This window comes from Rattus rattus, chromosome 5, assembly GCF_011064425.1.
Source record: "Rattus rattus isolate New Zealand chromosome 5, Rrattus_CSIRO_v1, whole genome shotgun sequence".
NCBI classification, from domain to species: Eukaryota; Metazoa; Chordata; class Mammalia; order Rodentia; family Muridae; genus Rattus; species Rattus rattus.
This window is the reverse complement of record NC_046158.1, coordinates 81,594,682-81,614,425: the sequence shown is the minus strand read 5'-3', so window position 1 is coordinate 81,614,425 and position 19,744 is coordinate 81,594,682. Positions and strand designations below refer to the sequence as shown.

General features: G+C 37.4%; 1 protein-coding gene across 1 annotated transcript in view; it reads left to right on the top strand.

The window, feature by feature from the left end:
- Positions 1 to 18,527, top strand: part of Caprin1 (cell cycle associated protein 1) — a 31,676-nt gene extending 13,149 nt beyond the window's left edge. The window contains exons 3-19 of the mRNA XM_032903815.1: positions 600 to 662; positions 763 to 849; positions 4,029 to 4,267; positions 4,354 to 4,436; positions 5,800 to 5,937; positions 7,786 to 7,838; positions 7,927 to 8,013; positions 8,207 to 8,362; positions 8,447 to 8,555; positions 10,432 to 10,493; positions 11,124 to 11,234; positions 11,391 to 11,540; positions 12,341 to 12,491; positions 14,836 to 15,030; positions 15,614 to 15,714; positions 16,004 to 16,067; positions 17,635 to 18,527. Of these exons, the coding sequence (XP_032759706.1) occupies positions 600 to 662; positions 763 to 849; positions 4,029 to 4,267; positions 4,354 to 4,436; positions 5,800 to 5,937; positions 7,786 to 7,838; positions 7,927 to 8,013; positions 8,207 to 8,362; positions 8,447 to 8,555; positions 10,432 to 10,493; positions 11,124 to 11,234; positions 11,391 to 11,540; positions 12,341 to 12,491; positions 14,836 to 15,030; positions 15,614 to 15,714; positions 16,004 to 16,067; positions 17,635 to 17,699 (1,914 nt within the window). The 3' untranslated portion in view covers positions 17,700 to 18,527. The remainder of the gene's footprint in view (positions 1 to 599; positions 663 to 762; positions 850 to 4,028; positions 4,268 to 4,353; positions 4,437 to 5,799; positions 5,938 to 7,785; positions 7,839 to 7,926; positions 8,014 to 8,206; positions 8,363 to 8,446; positions 8,556 to 10,431; positions 10,494 to 11,123; positions 11,235 to 11,390; positions 11,541 to 12,340; positions 12,492 to 14,835; positions 15,031 to 15,613; positions 15,715 to 16,003; positions 16,068 to 17,634) is intronic.
- Positions 18,528 to 19,744: the final 1,217 nt, after the last annotated feature.

The window sequence follows — 19,744 nt, the reverse complement described above, 5'->3', positions numbered from 1 at the left end:
AGATCACCTGTCCCCCAAGTGTTGGGATTAAAGGCATGTGCCACTATGCCTGACTAAGTTTTCATTTTTACCAAAAAAGGATGATTTGACAGGGTTGTTGGAACCCTGCTCAATTGCATAGAAGCAGTGGAGGAGTGTGACCATGCAGCTTCATGGTGTTTATGGTAAAATGGGACAAACTTACTAGTGAGTTCATTAGGATATTAGGGTTTATGCCATCTGTTTACATGAGTTCTTTGAAGGATAGAAACACATATATTTAGCTTTATAAATGTCCATTATGTACAATTGGGTAGAAAAATATTTTAACCATACTGTGACCCTCACTCATGTCTTGCTTAAGATGGTATCTGCTTTTGAGTATTCTAAAGGATAAGAATATTTTTTGTTGGCTTGCATAGTAGGATTTGATGTCTGTGATTGAGCAGTGGTCAGTGTTTCAAGTTTATTATTAAACTTGAGCTAGATAAATATATTAAGCTGGAGTACATTTGAAAATTAAGGCAAAATTTGAAGTAGACTTTAAATATTTATTTTGGGTTCTCTCATTTGGCCTGGTTAAACTGATAAATGTAATTATTTTCTTTCTGTTTATATAGGGTAAACTTGATGATTACCAGGAGCGAATGAATAAAGGGGAAAGGCTCAATCAAGACCAGCTGGTAATGATGTTACGTCTTAACAAAGGCTCAGTGCTCACTATTTTAACAATATTTTGTGGTTGTGTTTCTAATAAAAGTGTGCTCTGATTTGTCATTTCAGGATGCCGTATCTAAGTACCAGGAAGTCACAAATAATTTGGAGTTTGCAAAGGAATTACAGAGAAGTTTCATGGCATTAAGTCAGGATGTAAGTACAAAATACTGTGTGCCTATCAAAAATGAAGTTAGGGGAAATTTTATTATTTGGGGCTAGTCACTTCACTACTTTTGAGTTCTCTACAAGGTGTAGAAATTGGATTAAATTATGTCTTACTAATTTGCCAGTTCTGTGTAACTGAAAACACTTTATTTTTGGAAAGGACTGAGTGAAATAAAATACCAGAAGGAGACCTGTCATTTTGTGTGCTAATTAAAAAATAATACATGTGGGAAATACTAGATTAGCTTTGATTTGGTACAGTGAAAAACCCTTTTTATATGACGGACGAGAGACAATTCCAGCAGGTTTTAGGAGACTAAGAGCTCTGATTCAGGAATGAGATTAACTTGGGTTAAGCGATTGACTGTTACTTAGTAATTTCGTAACCTTGGTGGCCAAGTTACCTAGGTTTGTTGTTCCTGTATTAAATTTTCACACAAAAATAATTGGATAAAAAGAGACAAGGCCATCATAGCACCTCAGTTTTCTTTTTCTTTTCTCTATAAAAGATTCATTTATTTATATAAGTGCACTGTCGCTGTCTTTAGACACACTGGAAGAGGACATCAGATCTCATTACAGATGGTTGTGAGCCACCATGTGGTTGCTGAGATTTGAACTCAGGACCTCTGGAAGAGCAGTCAGTGCTCTCTTAACCACTGAGCCATCTAGTCTACAAAATAGTAATGTCAGTCCTCCTTTTATAAAGTTGTGCTTAAAAGAGTATTTGATACATATTTCCAGCACTTTGTTTTACTGTCACATCTTATAATTGTGCATAGAAGGTGTATTTTGGTAGTTGATTTTTTTTTTTTTTTTAACCAGTGCTTTAGTTTGTTTTATGCCTTAGTCACTGTTCTGTTGTGCTGAGGCACCAGGACTAAGGCAACTCATCAAAGACAGCATTTAATTGAGGCTTGCTTAAAGTTTTAGGGGTTTGGTCAATTATCATGGCTGGGAGCATGGTGATACTGGAAAAGTTCTACATCTGTCTCCACAGGGACAGAGAGAACTGGGCCTCACTCAGAGGCCACCTTAACTCCAGTATGGCCATATGCTCTAATCCTTTACACATAGTGCCATTCCTTGATAACTAAGCATTCAAATATATGATGAGCCTATGGGGGCTGCCACAATGCCTCTGTAATAGAATATCAAAGATTGGGCAGTCTGTAAAGAAGAAAAATGTATTTCTCTGAGACACTGGAAATTCAGGACTAAGGCATTGGCATTTGGTGAGGACCCTAGAACTGTATTCACAAGATAGAAGAGGGAAGAAGAAAGAGTGTGATCCTACTTCCACAAACTGTATCATAACAAAGTTTACCAGTTCATCAGGTGGTGCTCTTTGGACCCAAGTAATTGGCTAGAGACTTTACCTCTCAGCACTTGAATTTAGGTCTTTAAATTTCCAAAACAGGAATACCAGGTATGGGGTTACACAGAAACCATAGTAACCAAGTGGAAGATACTTGGTTTAGGTCAGAACTTTAAGCTTCATGAACTGTTCTTTCTCTTTCACACTTCCTTTGCTTATGAATATAGTTTATTTATTTTTTTTTTTTTTAAAAAAAGATGTTACTTGAGGGCTGGGGAGATGGCTCAGCGGTTAAGAGCATTGTCTGCTCTTCCAGAGGTCCTGAGTTCAATTCCCAGCAACCACGTGGTGGCTCACATCCATTTGTAATGGGATCAGGTGCCCTCTTCTGGTATATAGGTGTACATGCAGGCAGAATGCTGAATATGCATAATAAATAAATCTTTAAAAGAAAAGATGTTACGCAGTTAATTTACTCTGATCCTTTGATATATTTTTCACAATAAGTGGATACCTTTTTTATTTTGTATCAAAATAGTAGCTTAGGCTAGTTCTAATCTACCCTTAATCATACCTTTCCTATTTGAGCTGGTATGTCTCTCAAACTTATTAGTATAAAAGAAGCCTTAGGGCTAGGGAGTTTGCTGAGTTGGTTAAAGTGAGGACCTGAGTTAGATCCCAAGAACCCACGTCTAAGCCAGGTGTGGCACTTGTTTATAATCTCGGCTGTAGGGAGATGAAGACAGGCAGATCTCTGGGGCACCTGAGGTGTATGGTACCTCAGGAAGGATGTCTGAGATCTTCCTGCCTCCAGATTTATGTGTGTGCATGTGTTCACACGTGTTGTACATGCTGTACACACACACAAACACATGAAGTTATTTCTTTTGGGTAGGTGTTTTTGTTTTTGTTTTTTTTCACATTCCTACTTCTCTTCCTGTTTTCTGCCTCCAGCTACCTATGAAAGACCTTCCTCATTTAAACTGCTTCTCCCAACATTGAAAAGCTCATCCATTTCAGTAGACGACATTTTCACCTTGTAAGCTTACTTGCCCATCCTAAATTAGACCATAGCTGTTTATATACGTTTATTGCTGTAATACCATTTACCTCCGCTGCTGCCAATATAAATTATCTTATTACAATGTTCATTATTTCTTCATTCCTCTCTTTAAGTTTTAAAATTTTGTAAAAGATTTCTGTTTCATGGGTGTTTTTCCTACATTGTGTCTGTGTACCACATGTGAGCATATCTTTGGAGACCAGAAAAGGGCTCAGATGCCCTGGAACTGGAATTATATACACATGGTTGTAGTGTTGGGAATACATACTATGGATGTTGGGAATCGAACCTGGGTCCTCTAGAAGAGCTGCCAGCTTGAGCCCTGAGCCAACTCTGTAATTCCCAAACTCTAGGTTTTATATGTATATCTCTATTTTGTTTTTTTTTTTTTTTTTTCAGTTCATTTTAGTTAGTTAAGCTTGAGATGGTGGGGAAAGATGAAGGAAAACAGTGCCATGACTTGAAAAGACTTTACCCTTCTCTATCCCTAAGCTGATGCTAACATGAAAGAGAAGGTGAGAAATACTTGACTTGGATGCTGTCCTTTCAGTCTTTCAAAGGGAACTGGGGGAAAAGAAATCCTTCATCTAACTTACATGGTCTCATTTTCTCTGTCAGTATTCTTCATTCATGAAGACAGAATTTTATTATTTTTCAAGTACTGAACTCCTTTCTAGTATCATCAGTGATTGTTTGCAGTAATGAGGAAGTGGTGGATCTTTGGCTTGTTCTTGCATAGAATGTACTTAAGTTGGACCCTGTCTTGTGTTTTATGTTCTTTGACAGATTCAGAAAACAATAAAGAAGACAGCACGTCGGGAGCAGCTTATGAGAGAAGAAGCAGAACAGAAGCGCTTAAAAACTGTACTTGAGTTACAGTATGTATTGGATAAGCTGGGAGATGATGATGTGAGAACGGATCTGAAGCAAGGGCTGAGTGGAGTGCCAATATTGTCTGAAGAGGAGTTGTCATTGTTGGATGAATTCTACAAGCTAGTAGACCCCGAGCGGGACATGAGTTTAAGGTATGATGGTATCTGGTAACAGAATCTTAGAGGTATTGCTCTAATTGGTAATTGGCAGTAGTTAATGTTTTCTTTGTTATTACAAGGTTAAATGAGCAGTATGAACATGCCTCCATTCACTTGTGGGATTTGCTGGAAGGGAAAGAAAAGCCTGTATGTGGAACAACCTGTGAGTATCACAGATAATTCTGATTTCATAGCTAGGTATCTTTAAAATACATTTTCTGTTTAAGGCATTTTGGAAGTATTTAAATAGCAAATTGCATTTATTTTTATTCATTCTTTTTTTGGTATGCCTCAGTAACATTCTTTGTTTCTTTTTGTGTTTGATACCTTCTTGGGGCAAGACTTGTAGATGGCTTTTCTTCTACTATCACCTACTTACTTCCCTCTTATCTACCTCCTGTCAGCTTACACAGCAGTTACACCAGAGAGATTTTGGAGGTCTCAACCTGAATAGGTCCAGTCTGCTACTTTTGTCAGTTTTTTTTTTTTTTCATTACCTTTTTTTATTAACTTAAGTATTTCTTATTTACATTTCGAGTGTTATTCCCTTTCCCGGTTTCTGGGCCAACCTTTTGTCAGTTTTTTATCTTGATACCCCTGCTGGTAGACAAAAATTAGTGAACATGTATTGCCTTTTTAGATTGTTTTAATTGATTATTTTTTAAAGATTATTTCTAAGATGGGTATGGTGGTGTGTACTTTTTTTTTTTAAGATTTATTTATTTCATGTATGTGAGTACACTGTGGATGTCTTCAGACACACCAGAAGAGGGCATGGATCCCATTACAGATGGTTGTGAGCTACCATGTGGTTGCTGGGATTTGAACTCAGGACCTCTGGAAGAGCAGTCAGTGCTCTCTTAACCACTGAGCCATCTTTCCAGCCCTGGTGGTGCGCACCTTTAATCCCAGCACTTGGGAGTCAAAGGCAGGAAGATCTTTGTTTGAGGTCAGGCTGGTCTACAGAATGAATTGTTGTAAAGCCAGGGCCGCATAGAGAAACACTGTCCTAAAATCCAGAGAGAAAGAGAGATTGATTCTTTCTAATTAATTTGTGTGTGCGTGCATGCGTGCGTGCATGTGTATCTATATGAATATACATGTGAGTGCAGGTACCTGAGAAGACCATAAGAGAGTATCAGATCCCTTGGATCCCTTGGGTTTAGATGTTTGGGAGCCAACCCATGTTGAACTTTAGTCCTTCTGCAAGAGCAGCAAGTGCTCTTTTTCCCTGAACCATTTCTCCAGTGTCCACCACGTGCCTAACACAGTATGTTCAACAGGAGTTTTTATTGAGTAAATAGTCTTCGCTCATTGGCTCCTTACTTGCTTAGTATAGTAGTTTAGGTAGGTTCCTTTTTCACTCCTATCATGTTGTAATTTGTTTTATATATTCGTATGTGTGGTTGTTTTACTAATGATTACTTTTTCTTACTGCTTTTGTTGAATATTATTTTTCCCCAATTCTTACTCAATTTTTTTTCAAATCAAATTGTCAGTGTAACATTGTAATCTCTGTTTTTTAGATAAAGCTCTAAAGGAAATTGTCGAGCGTGTTTTTCAGTCAAACTACTTTGACAGCACTCACAATCATCAAAATGGATTGTGTGAGGAGGAAGAGGCAGCTTCAGCACCTATAGTGGAAGACCAGGTAGCTGAAGCTGGTGAGTATTTAGGTGGTTATGAGCATTAGCTTTGGGTCTGGTCTTAATTTCCTTTTTCTTTGTCATTCATTCATATATATATATTTAAATTCCCTTTGAATGTGGCAAGGTACAGTCAGCAATCCGAAGTATTCAGAACCCATCACATATCTTATAGGCCTTGATAACAGGTAAATTGGTAACTCTCTTACCTACTTAGTATTGTTGGATAAGGAGTATGGGTTAGGGGCAGTTGTAAGGATTTTTGTCTGACATGTTTTACTCCTCTCCATATCAACTTATAGTATGATAAGGAGAATTTCCTTTTTAAGTGTGTGTATAGAACTCTATGGCTTGAACTGTAAACTTACTGGTTAGAGAGTTTTGGCAGTTCATGTTTAGAATCTGAATGAAACAGACACGAGTGTGACTAGACCGCCTGAGTACTTTCATGATAATTATTAAGTTGATGAATAAGATTGAGCACAGTTGGATATACAAAAACCTTGTGGCAGTTTATAAAGTATGAGTTCAGAACTGGATTGCTTAAGGTAAAAACATAAAAGACCACCTATCTAACTTGGGGTAATTACTGCAAACTTTATACTCCCAAGTGAGTGGTGTGAGTGGTGTATTCAGTAAGGCACATGGTAAGCACTAGTACTGCCCTCCAAGTGCTACTATGCTGAAGCCAGAAGGGAAGACTGATTACTGCTGGAATCCACTTTTACTAATAGATGGAGAGCTTATTGGTATTTGTTTAATTCCTTTAACGGTCTTAGCATTTAGCTCCCTCTGGCTTGGAACTCTAGAAATGTGCCTGCCTCTGCCTACCTAGTGTTAGTTACGTTTAAAGGTGTGCATCAAGTTGGGCATGGTGGCACATGGCTGTACAATTTCACTACACAAGAGGCACAGGTAGATAGAGCTCCTGAGTGTGTGGCCTGTCTGGTCTACGGAGTGAGTTACTCTAATCTAGAAGGTTTCTACTTTCATCATGCCTGCCATAGAAACTATAGTTAAAGGTACAGTGACTCATTCTTTCTGGAATAAAGTAAAGAAACTTAGAAATGTAGGTTACTGACTATAAAAATGAATTTATCAATAATATATTCTGATTATGTGACTATGTAATGATAAAGTTAGAGTTTAAGTAGACTTGATACCATTAAATAGCATTCACTTTTGGGGGTATATTATTTACAGGCAGAATTTTCTTTTTTTTCTTTTTTTTGTTTTTTTTTTTTTGTTTTTTGTTTTTGTTTTCAAGATAAGGTTTCTCTGTAATAGTCCTGGAACTCACTTTGAAGACTAGGCTGGCCTCAAACTCTCAGAGATACTCCTGCTTCTGCCTCAGGTGCTGGGATTAAAGGCTTGTGCCACCATTGGATTGGCTGCAGACTTTTTTCTTAAGAGCAGTTTTAAGTTCGTTGTTAGGTGAACATAAAAGGGGTTAAGAACACTGGTTACTCCTGCAGAGGACCAGGGTTTGAGTCTAAGCGACCCACAGGATGGCTATAAGGGTATTTGCTCTCACCCTCTTCGGCCTCTGGACACATTGCGTGTGCCTGGTACACAGACACACATATATGCATAACTTCTATTTGTATAACAGGTTTTTAATTGCTACCTGTCTTTCCTTTTCAATTGCATAACTTCCTTACTCCAGCATTCCTGTTAGAGGTACATTTGTTAAATTGACAAGCCTAATTAATATATTTTCACCTAAGAGCGTGTGTGTGCGTGTGTCTGTCTGTTTCCCTGCTTTGTTTCTTTGTACATTCTGTAGATTTATATAACTGGTTCCCACTGTTACAGTTAACCTGACCTAAATAAATCTTTTCTGCTATATTTCCTTTTAAACTTTAGAACCTGAACCAACGGAAGAATACACAGAGCAAAGTGAGGTTGAGTCAACAGAGGTACGATTTCTTTAAAAAGTTTAGTACTGCCTCTACCTTTCTATCTACCTTTCCAACAGACATCCCAAACAGTGACTTTTCTTTTTAGTATGTCAATAGGCAGTTCATGGCGGAAACACAGTTCAGCAGTGGTGAGAAGGAGCAAGTGGATGAGTGGGCAGTTGAAACAGTTGAGGTAAAAGTTCTTTGCATTGTGAGGTAATATTTTTGATTTTAGTGATTTCTAGTTATCCTGAAGAAAAAATAGGTGGTTAGTCTTTTTATTATTGAGACATTAATTATAATAAACATATCACATAATAGATATTTAGTGTTTGGGAAACAGCCATGAAAATAATAGGTTTTCTTTTCTCTCTATTCTATTTTAGGTGGTAAACTCACTCCAGCAGCAACCTCAGGCTGCATCTCCTTCAGTACCAGAGCCCCACTCTCTGACTCCAGTGGCTCAATCAGATCCACTTGTGAGAAGACAGCGAGTACAAGATCTTATGGCACAAATGCAAGGGCCCTATAATTTCATACAGGTAGGTATATTTTAGTAAAGCACCATTAATAGTAAATTTAAATGTATGTTGTTTGATGTAATTCAGTTATATTCTGACTTGTAGGATTCAATGTTGGATTTTGAAAATCAGACGCTTGATCCTGCCATTGTATCAGCACAACCTATGAACCCTACCCAAAACATGGATATGCCTCAGCTGGTTTGCCCTCAGGGTTAGTAATGATGATTTTAAAAGTTTTAATTTTTTAGAAGAAATGTGAGTACATGTATTTTCATATGTGGCATATGTATGCTGTCTGAACAACTTAGGAGTACCCATTTCTGCTCCTATATGGGTTCTGAGGAACACACTTGGGTCGTCAGGCTTGGTGGGGCGTGCTGCTCTTGTATCCTCTGGACTTTTTTTTTTTTTCCTTTTTTTTTTTTGGAGCTGGGGACCGAACCCAGGGCCTTGTGCTTGCTAGGCAAGTGCTCTACCACTTAGCTAAATCCCCAACCCCTATCCTCTGGACCTTCTTATCACCTTCCAAAGTTTGTGTTTTTAGCCCCTCCTAGCTCAGCAATAATTTTTTTGGAGAGGAAATAGAAGATGCACTATAGTCTTCAGAAGTTTTCAAAGTTAATTTTGCCTGTTCTTTAATGCTTTGCTTTGAGTCCTTTAATTTGATGCAGAATGTCGTCCTGCAAGAAGTTAACAACTAGTTTTATCCTCTCTTGTAACGTTTTTATGGGCGTAGATGTATAGAATTGATGAGTTCACAAATTGAACACAGCAGCATCCAAATGGAAACTTACCAGTGCTGCGGAGATCTGCACACCATGTTTTCTTCAATTTACAAATTACCCTCTGCACCTCCATGTAACAACCACTCTCTTCTGATACTCTTAATTAGCTTTAACAGTCGTTACAATTTGTGTTAGTGAACAATTGTGTGTCATATTTCAAAAATATTATAAGCAAACATTTTTAATATTTATTTTATTTATATGAGTATATTTTAGCTGTCAGACACACCAGAAGATGGCATTGGATCCCATTATAGATGGTTGTGAGCCTCCATGTGGTTGCTGGGAATTGAACTCAGGACCTCTGGAAGAACAGTCAGTGATCTTAACTGCTGAGCCATCTCTCCAGCCCTCAAAAATCTTTTTTTAAAAATGTATGTGTATGAGTCTGGGTATATGCATGTGAGCTCAGGTGTTCTTGGAGACTATAGGATGATCCTTTAGAACTGGGGTTTTAAGTGGTTATGAGCTGCCTATGTGCTTTTATATGGTAAGCCTCAGTTTAAAAAATCTTAAGGATCAAAACAACAAATGTTGCTTGTGTGGGTGCTTGCAGCTCTTGAGGGAGAATTTCTGATCTTCCATGAAGGGAATGCATGAGAAGAAGAAATGAACAAGACATTCAGTTCTCTATCATGGAAGTAGGAAATAAGAATCAGTGCGTTGTATTGAGTGGATCTTCTCAGTATGGGACCATTAGCAGTTTTGATCTTGCTCTTCCCCCCAGAACATATCAAAGTAGTATAAAGAAAGAAAATCTAATGTTGTGCCTGCCAGAGAGGAGAGGGTGTTGGATCACCTGAATTTGGAGTTACAGGTGGTTGTGAGCCCACCTACTGTGGATGTTGAAAGCCAAACTGGTCTTTTGGAAGAGAAGTGAGAGCTCTTACCTGCTGGGCCATCCTTCCATGACCAGATTTTGAGGTTACTAGGAGATTTGAAATCAGGCTGTTAACAACCGGGGAAATTGTAACTTCCAGACCATTCTACTTTCAGAGGTAGAATTTCTCAAAAGTTCTGATGACACTGGTTGTTATTATTACCTATTATTGTTTCATTGATAACGTTTGTTACAACTATGAGAGTAAAGTATAATCACTGCCAGGAAACTAAACTGCTGAAATCTGAAAGCTGAAATCTTAGACATAGTCTGCAATTTATTTTCTTGCTCTGAAAATGTTCATTAATCACTTAGTTATAGAAACTTGCCATTACACTATGTGTATGATTTTAGATAATAGTTAAAAAATTTGATTCTCTGAAGAAATTTGATTTTGTGTAACAGTTTTCTTAATATTGTAGTTCATTCTGAATCTAGACTTGCCCAATCTAATCAAGTTCCTGTACAACCAGAAGCCACACAGGTAAGATGGATAAGAGTTAGTATTCATTAGGTTTGTTAGAGTCCAGTCCTGCTTAGTCAGCTTAGTCTTCGCTGCATCTGATCACTTTTTGAGTGTTCAGTTACAAAGTCATTGGCAGTTTGTAATCAGCCCTTATTTCATGCTTATGTTTGGTTTTCTTTTGGTAACTAAAAGTTTTCATGCTTAGACCTTGTCTAAGACCTTTTTTTCAACATTAATCCTTGCATTAAAATGAAACAATTGTTTGCATTTAAAACAGCTTACTATTTTACAAGTTAGGGTTTTATACTTACTAGACAGGTTTAAATTTAACTGAGATTTAAATATTTATAGCTTGCAATTGTTAAGTATTTTGTTTTGGGAAAGAGTCTACACATGTAGCCCTTATTGGCCTTGAATTTGCTATATAGATCTGCCAACACTCCCCCGCTGCCCAGTCCCCTTTGTGCTGAGCTTAAAGGTGTGTGCCATCTATCCAGCAAGTATTGTATAAAATCTTACAGTTTCAAAATGAAACTCTTCATCTTAATAGACAGGACTTTTCTTTGCATCAGTATTAGGACTGGTATAATTTGTTTGTCTTTAATTTTGTTAGGAGAAAATAAGTCTGAGGTCTGTATGTCTGTGTAGGTTCCTTTGGTCTCATCCACAAGCGAGGGGTACACTGCGTCTCAGCCCCTGTACCAGCCGTCTCATGCTGCAGAGCAGCGGCCACAAAAGGAGCCCATTGATCAGATTCAGGCAAGTTCCGTTACCAAGGGTGAATTGGCATGGTACTTTATAAATGTGATTCTTTCTGTTCCTGGATTTTACTTTCATAAAAGTTATATTTATTAGTACGTATAAATTAGAATTAGTTTACCACTAAAGTACATTTGTTTGTTTGCTCTTGTTTAGGCAACAATATCTTTAAATACAGAGCAGACTACAGCATCATCATCCCTTCCTGCTGCTTCTCAGCCTCAAGTGTTCCAGGCTGGGGCAAGTAAACCTTTGCATAGCAGTGGAATCAATGTAAATGCAGCTCCATTCCAATCCATGCAAACGGTGAGCAATTTAACATTGTCTGGTGTACTATGAATCACACTAAATGGAGCTGAGCTGGAGCTTGTAATGTGTTATTTTTGCTGATCACTAAACTCTGCTTCTTAAGCTTCTCAGTGATGTATTTGAGTGCTATGATAAACTCATATTTTTCGCTTTATTTCAAAGGTTAGAAGATTGAACAAAGAGCCAGAGAGAGAGATCAGTTGGGAAGGGGTCTTGTACCAAATCTGATATCCAGAGTTTTATCCTTGTAATTCACATGGTAGAAGAAAACAGAATTCTGAAAGTTGTCCTGACCCCCACATGTGTGCAGTACATGCACATAAAGACACACTACATCTTTAAAGAAAAGCTTAGTATAGTACTCATGGACTTATAACCTAGTTATAGAATTGTTGACATTTTGCTCTTTTAGCTTAATCTTTATTTTACTGAAATGTTTGAAAGTAAAATTTAGATGCTATATACTTATCACTGGTTTGTCAGTATTATCTTTAAGTTGTATAATTTCTAGAAAAAGTATTATAACCTAGAATACAGTTGAATTAGTGCACAAAGGAATGCCTGAAGAATTAAGCACTTAAGCCTTTTTCATTAATTTATTAAGAGTAAAATTTGAATGAGTTACGGTATCTTATCAAGAAGTCAGTGAAAGTACATGAAAGCTTTTTTTGTTGGTGATGTGTGTGTTTTGAATTTTTGGGGGTTTTTAATTACATTTGAAGGGAAGACTGAGATATCCAAATCTAAACCAAAAGTAAAGGTATGAACCAATCATTCATTTACTTGGTTTGCTACAGGTGTTTAATATGAATGCCCCAGTTCCTCCTGTTAATGAACCAGAAACTTTAAAACAACAGAGTCAGTACCAGGCCAGTTATAACCAGAGCTTTTCCAGTCAGCCTCACCAAGTGGAACAAACAGAGCTTCAACAAGACCAGCTGCAAACTGGTAAGAAGGCCAGGGTGACTTTCTTTTCAGTCCTTTATTTTGCTTTTTAAAATTTTTGGGTTTTTAGATTATAATATAATGAGATTATAATGCTATTTTCTGAAACTTCCCATGTATGTCCGCCTTTCAAATTCATTGCCTATTTTCTCTTTTTAATTGTTGTTAAATGCTTATTCCTCAATACATATTACAACCTCATCAATCTATATAATGTTAATTGTATATATGTTTTTAGGGATGGCCATTTAGTATTGGATAGTCAATTGCTGTGCTCTCTACTGAGGAAGACTAGTTCTGCTGCTCTCAACATTCCTTGATTTCCTCTAGCTCTTGTCTAGGTTGAGGCCTCATGGGTTTATCCCATTCTCTTTATGTTATCTTGGTGTTGTGTTATCTTTGCTCAGTCATATTTAGGCTTCCAGATTGGTGAGACTTCATGCATGTAGCTTCTGATGCTTCTAGGAGACAGACTCTAAAAGAAAAGTGCATGTTCTTTTGTCTCAACAATCTTACCTCCCTCTGCAATAATCCTGAACCTTAGGAGCCAGGAGAGTTACATTGTAGATGAATTAGTTGGGACTGTTCTGCATTTTGGTTAGTTGTGGATTTCTTTAATGGTCTCCATTGGAAAGAGAAGTTTCCTTGTTAAGGGTGAGGACAATACTTGTCTGGCTAGACACTGGGAAAGGAGATTTTTCAGTCTTAAAATTTTAATTAATTTTGTGTGTGTGTGTTGGGGAAGTATGTTGGGTATGCATGCCACAGCTGTACTTCTGTACCAGTTTCTTTGACCTGCTCAACTGTCTCGTACTTTTTTTGACAGTATTAGGGAAGTTTCCGTTTTAGAGTGGCATACCAGTTAATGTTATTAATTGGTTATTGAATTGTAGAAACTTTTAGCTGTTTATTGTTTGTATAGCTTGCTGCATGATACTTGGCAGTAGGAGGTTGGATTGATTCTTAATGATGGTGTGCAATAAATAGTGTTGGGGAAAACACACATTGATTGTAATTGGTGGACTAGGTTGAAAAACTTCTTTGCCTGTAAGGTCCTCATGTTTTCATCACACATAATATACTAATACACACAGTCAAAATACTCATACTCATAAAAATTTAAAGGCCTTGTAAGTAAAGTAAAACTTTAATTTGTTGGCGTGCACATTTGTTCTACAGCATGCGTGTGGCATCTAGAGGACAACTTTGGTGTCAATTCTCTACTTCCACATCAGTGTGGGTCACAGGCTTGCAATTTCTTGAATTTATTCACTTGTACTTGTTGCTTTTTGACTTTCATGTCTTGGGGCAAATGCCACCTCATTTTCATCACTCCAAATATAGCTTACTGGTGATCATTCATTTTTACTTCATCATCTTTTGTTAGAGTAGTAAAGTGTCTACGTTGACAAGACTGGTAATTTGTTTCCAGAAACTACATGGAAACAACAACAAAAAGGATCTGAAAAAGAATCTTTTTTTTTTTTTTTCTTTCCCGTTGCATTCTCTGTTTTGGAACTTGCTATGTAAAATAGGCTGGCCTGGAATGCACAGGTCTGAATTCTGGGCATGCCTAATGTGTGCCTTCTTAGAACTAGCCCTTCCAGTAGGTAGAATGCCAGTGTGAGTACCTTTAGTGTCTTCTACGTTGGCTGTATTTGTCATTTTAGTTAGGCACCCATGGCTGCTAAGCTGAAAGTCTCTAATGTTTCAGATATGAAATCACTCACCTATGGGTATGATTTCATGTTTCAGTTAGTAAACTGTAAGAAAACTTGATTATTTAAGGTCGTTTACAATGAGAAATAATGACATATACTGTTTGCTCATATCAATCTTGTGAATTATGGAATCTACTTTTGCTAAAAGGTCAGTTATTCTCAACAGGTGTTGGTCATGTAGAGCCTTTCCAAATTATTTGTGTGCTCTGCTTTAAAAGATTTAGAATTACTATTTGGGAAATGACCCTCTAGCTCAGTCTTATAGGTGGATAGGGAAGGAATAGGGATTTGATTATAATTTCCTAGTACTAGGCAAATTTATTCAAATAACTGAACTTTAAGACTAGAATGCAGGAACTAGGCAGTAGTGGAACATGTCTTTAATACTAGCATTCGGGAGGCGGAGGCAGGTGGATCTCTGTGAGTTTGAGGCTAGCCTGGTCTTCAGAGCTAATTCCAGGACAACCAGGGTTTCACAGAGAAACCCTGTCTTGACAGACAAACAAAAAAGAAAAAAAAAAAATGAAAAAAATAGTAGAGTGCAGAACATTTCATATAGTTCAGGAAGCATGTGAGAGAATGAATGGTAATGACTTCTTTATGTCTATAAACCTTTCTTTTAACAGTGGTTGGCACTTACCATGGATCCCAGGACCAGCCTCATCAAGTGCCTGGTAACCACCAGCAGCCCCCCCAGCAGAGCACCGGCTTTCCACGTAGCAGTCAGCCTTATTACAACAGTCGCGGTGTATCTCGAGGAGGGTCTCGTGGTGCCAGAGGCTTGATGAATGGATACAGGGGCCCTGCCAATGGATTTAGAGGTAAACAAATAAAAAGTCAACTTCTGATTAATTTTTGCAGTTTCAAGTCTTTCCTGATTTGTAAAATGTGAAGTATGTCTCATGATTTTTGGGATAGTTCCTTCTCTGCATTAGTCCCTTAATAGAAAATTTAAACAGTTGACATGTGTGCTGAAGGTATGTCACCTGAGACTCAGATTCATTCGCCTGCCCTTCTCCTGGGTGCTGGGATTAAAGGCCTGTGCCACCTTATATTGCCTGACTTATTTTGACAGCTTTTTAAATGACAAAACTGGGAGAGAGAAAAATTGAGTTGCTATACATGCATTTATTTATAGGTTTGTCTGAGTTAACAGTTTCTTTAAGGATTTTGTGTGTGTGTATGGTGGGTGTGCCTGCTCCTACGTAGACAAAAAGTGTCATCCTCTATGACGGATGGTACTTAGATATTGATATGCAGATTGGATCGAGGCAGGGAATTCAAAGTTAGTTTGAATTACTAGTGTGGCTTAGAGTTTTACTTAGAGTAATACTCTACTCTTCCCTTTGTGAAAGCAGATTCCTTGTAAGGAAAAGTAAGTTATTTTCTCATCTTAAATTCTAGGAGGATATGATGGTTACCGCTCTTCATTCTCCAACACTCCAAACAGTGGCTATACACAGTCTCAGTTCAATGCTCCCCGGGACTACTCTGGCTACCAGCGGGTATGTAAATATAGGGTAATTAAGTGATTTGGGGTTAATTTTATGGTGTCCAACATGCATTGTTATATGACTTTGGCTTTTTGGTTGTTTGTTTGAAAAAACATGTTTTTCTTTAAACATTTATTACAGACAGCCACTTAATGTAGTTTGCTTAAGAGAATCTCAGACTTAGCTGTAATATGCTGATGTCTAGAAGGAGTTAATATATTTTGCTATTGGTAAGCTATCAGACTAGATATAATTAACCAAAACTACCTTTCCTTTCACAACTAACTAGCTTGTCTTTCAGGATGGATATCAGCAGAATTTCAAGCGAGGCTCTGGGCAGAGTGGACCACGGGGAGCCCCACGAGGTAATATTTTGTGGTGGTGATCCTAGCTCCTATGTGGAGCTTCTGTTCTGGCCTTGGAAGAACTGTTCATAGTCCGCATGTAGGCTACATGTTAGGAAAACATTTATCTTTTCCAGACTTGTTGCTAAAGATTAAATGAAATGCTCTGTTTCTAAAATTTCATCTTGAATCCAAATTTTAATTTTTGAATGACTTTCCCTGTTATTGTCTTGAAAATCAGAACATTTTCTCTGCCTCAGAAAAGCGTTTTTCCAACTGGAAATTTATTTTTCAGGTCTTAAAACCTGCTAAATGTTTTTAGGAAGTACCTACTGAAACTTTTTGTAAGACACTTTTGGAACGAGCTTGAACATTTATATAAATTTATTACCCTCTTTGATTTTTGAAACATGCATATTATATTTTAGGCTGAGAAGCCCTTCAATTGGCCAGATAAGCCACTTATATCTAGAGAACCATTTAGAATTGACATAATTAATTGGAAATTGAACACTTTTAGACCAGCGTTAGTGATCTAAATACCAACTGATTGCTGATGCTCAAACAGATCTCCAAATTCTCAGGAACCTGATGTCATTAAAGTTAAGAAGGATAGATGTAAGAGTTTTTTGTTTTTGTTTTTTGTTTTTTTTTTTTCTTCATTTGTCTTTTCATGTAATGGAAAATAATTTCTTACATGGGCAGGAAGTTAATCTGTTGAACAATTACAGGTAGCATTTCATGTAATCTGAAGTTCTAAATGGTTCTCTGATTGAAGGAGGTTAAAGAATTGGGTCTCTTATAGTTATTGGCTGGCCATGACATGTATAAAATGTATATTAAGGAGGAATTATAAAGTACTTTAATTTGAATGCTAGTGGCAATTTACCATTAAGAAAGTACTTTAAAACAAAAGGTTAATGGGTCATCTGGGAAATACTGATTTGAAGTATCAAAGGTATTTGCATGTGAATGTGGGTTATGTTCTTCTATCCCACCTTGTAGCATATTCTATGAAAGTTGAGTTAAATGATAGCTAAAATATGTTTTAACAGCATGTAAAAAGTTATTTTACCTGTTACAAGTCATTATACAATTTTGAATGTTATGTAGTTTCTTTTTAACAGTTTAGGTGAAAAGGTCTGTTTTCATTCTGGTGCTTTTATTAATTTTGATAGTACGATGTTACTCACTGTTGCAATGTAAGCTAGCGTGTACCTTAGAATGGAAGCTCCTCGAGAGCAGGTACCTTGTCTGTCCTCACTGCTGTATCTATTCCCATCGCCTCATGACAGTGCCTGGCACATAGTAGGCACTCAATAAATACTTGTTGAATGAATGAATGAATGAGTACTGGTGGAATACTCCATTAGCTCTACTCTTCTTTTAGATAGAGAACATGAGCAAATTTGCACATGACAACATTTTCAAGGACAGTTGAAACTTGAACACTTGAAGAATTGGCCTCTTAAGCCTAATAATGTGCTGACAAGCTGCCCACATGCTTCTTGACTTCAGATGAAAGTCTGCTTGAAGGCAAAACAAATAATACTTGAAAGAAAAATCAAATGCCATTTTTGTCTTCTAGGTCGTGGAGGGCCCCCAAGACCCAACAGAGGGATGCCGCAAATGAACACTCAGCAAGTGAATTAATGTGATACACAGGATTATGTTTAATCGCCAAAAACACACTGGCCAGTGTACCATAATATGTTACCAGAAGAGTTATTATCTATTTGTTCTCCCTTTCAGGAAACTTATTGTAAAGGGACTGTTTTCATCCCATAAAGACAGGACTGCAATTGTCAGCTTCATATTACCTGGAAATGGAAGGAACTATTCTTACTCTGCATGTTCTGTCCTAAGCGTCATCTTGAGCCTTGCACACGATACTCAGATTCCTCACCCTTGCTTAGGAGTAAAACATTATATACTTATGGGGTGATAATATCTCCATAGTTAGTTGAAGTGGCTTGGAAAAAAATGCAAGATTGACTTTTTGACATTGGATAAAATTTACAATCAGCCCTAGAATTATTCAATGGTAATTGACAAAGTTTAAAGCATTTTCCTTGAAAGGAAGATGGAAGGAGTGGAGTGTGGTTTAGCAAAACAACTGCATTTCACAGCTTTTCCCATTAAATTGGAGCACGGACAGATTAGAAGCATACCAAATTATGCATGGGTTCTAATCACACAAGTGAGGCTGGCTTACACCAGCCCTGTCATAGCACTCACTAGTCTTCTGGCCAAACGACTGTGATTGAAAACACATGTAAATTGCTCTTTACTAGTGGATACTGTGTAAGACAAAGCCCAGATGCAAATCAGGCTTTGACTGACTCTTCTGGAAGATATGCATCAAATATGGGGTATAATCTGGATGGGCTGCCTCTGTGCTCAATGTGAATTATTTAGATACCTTTTGAACACTTTAACAGTTTCTCTGAAACAATGACTTACATGAGGATTGGTCCTCACGATAATGTGCATTGTCATCACTAACCCTGGATCTTGCTGTATTGTTACTCAAATTGGTAATAGGTACTGATGAAGATCGCTAATGGATGGATAATCATAACACTTTTGGTCACATGGTTTTCTCCTGCAGCCTGAAAGCTCGTAAAGAAAAAGATATCAAATGTCTGCTGCTACCACCCTTTTAAATTGCTATCTTTTGAAAAGCACCAGTATGTGTTTAAGATTCATTCCCCTGGTTTAGGAAATGGCAGACAGTAGTTTCAGTTCTGATGGTATAAGCAAAACAAATAAAACATCTCTAAAAGTTGTATCTTGAAACACTGGTGTTCAACGGCTAGCAGCTAAAGTGAGTCACACCATGCATTGTTAGTGTCACACACAGACTTCGTGGTTATGTCTAGTAGCTGTTTCTGAAGTATTTCCATTTATCTTTTGTCTAATTTAACCCTGATTGAATTCTTTCCTTTTCTCAAGGAGACACGTATGCTCAAAGTGTTGACTCTGCCTTAGGTGCATAGAGAGAGTGTACAGTTTGACAGAGATGGAAAGTTTAGCAGTGACTTAGCCATATGTCCTGTGTTGGAATCTGTGCTAGCAGTTTGAGCACTAGCTGTGTGCCTATGAACTGAATGCTGCTTGTCCCATTCCATTCTACGCCATGGAGAATTAATTCCACTTGTTAAAAGCAAAGGCTACTTACTACGTTAATGTTATTTTCTGTAAAGAAATTAAATTTTACTTTTAGCCTTTTGCAAACTTTTTTTCCCCCAAGCTGGTAATCAGCCACTCAAAACAATTGTTCTCAGATATTCATCATTAGACAACTGGAGTTTTTGCTGGTTTTGTAGCCTACTAAAACTGCTTAGGCTGTTGATCATTCCACATTCAAAAGTTTTGTAAGGTGATAGATAATGGGGAATTGTCAATGTTTATTTTAAAATAAATAAAATAAGTTCTTGACTTTTCTCATGTGTGGTTATGGTACATCATATTGGAAGGGTTATCTGTTTATTTTTGCCAAGAACATTTTGTGAGCACCTACACTTGTGTGCTTTAAATGACAACTGCCTGGGATGTACCACAACCATATGTTAGTTGCATTTTATTGGGATGGACACAGCGTTTGTGGTTTATTGGGTAATCCCTAGATGGTGTGTTATGTGTAGAATATAATTTTATGATATTAAGAAAGCAAAATTGAAGAAAATAAGTTTAGT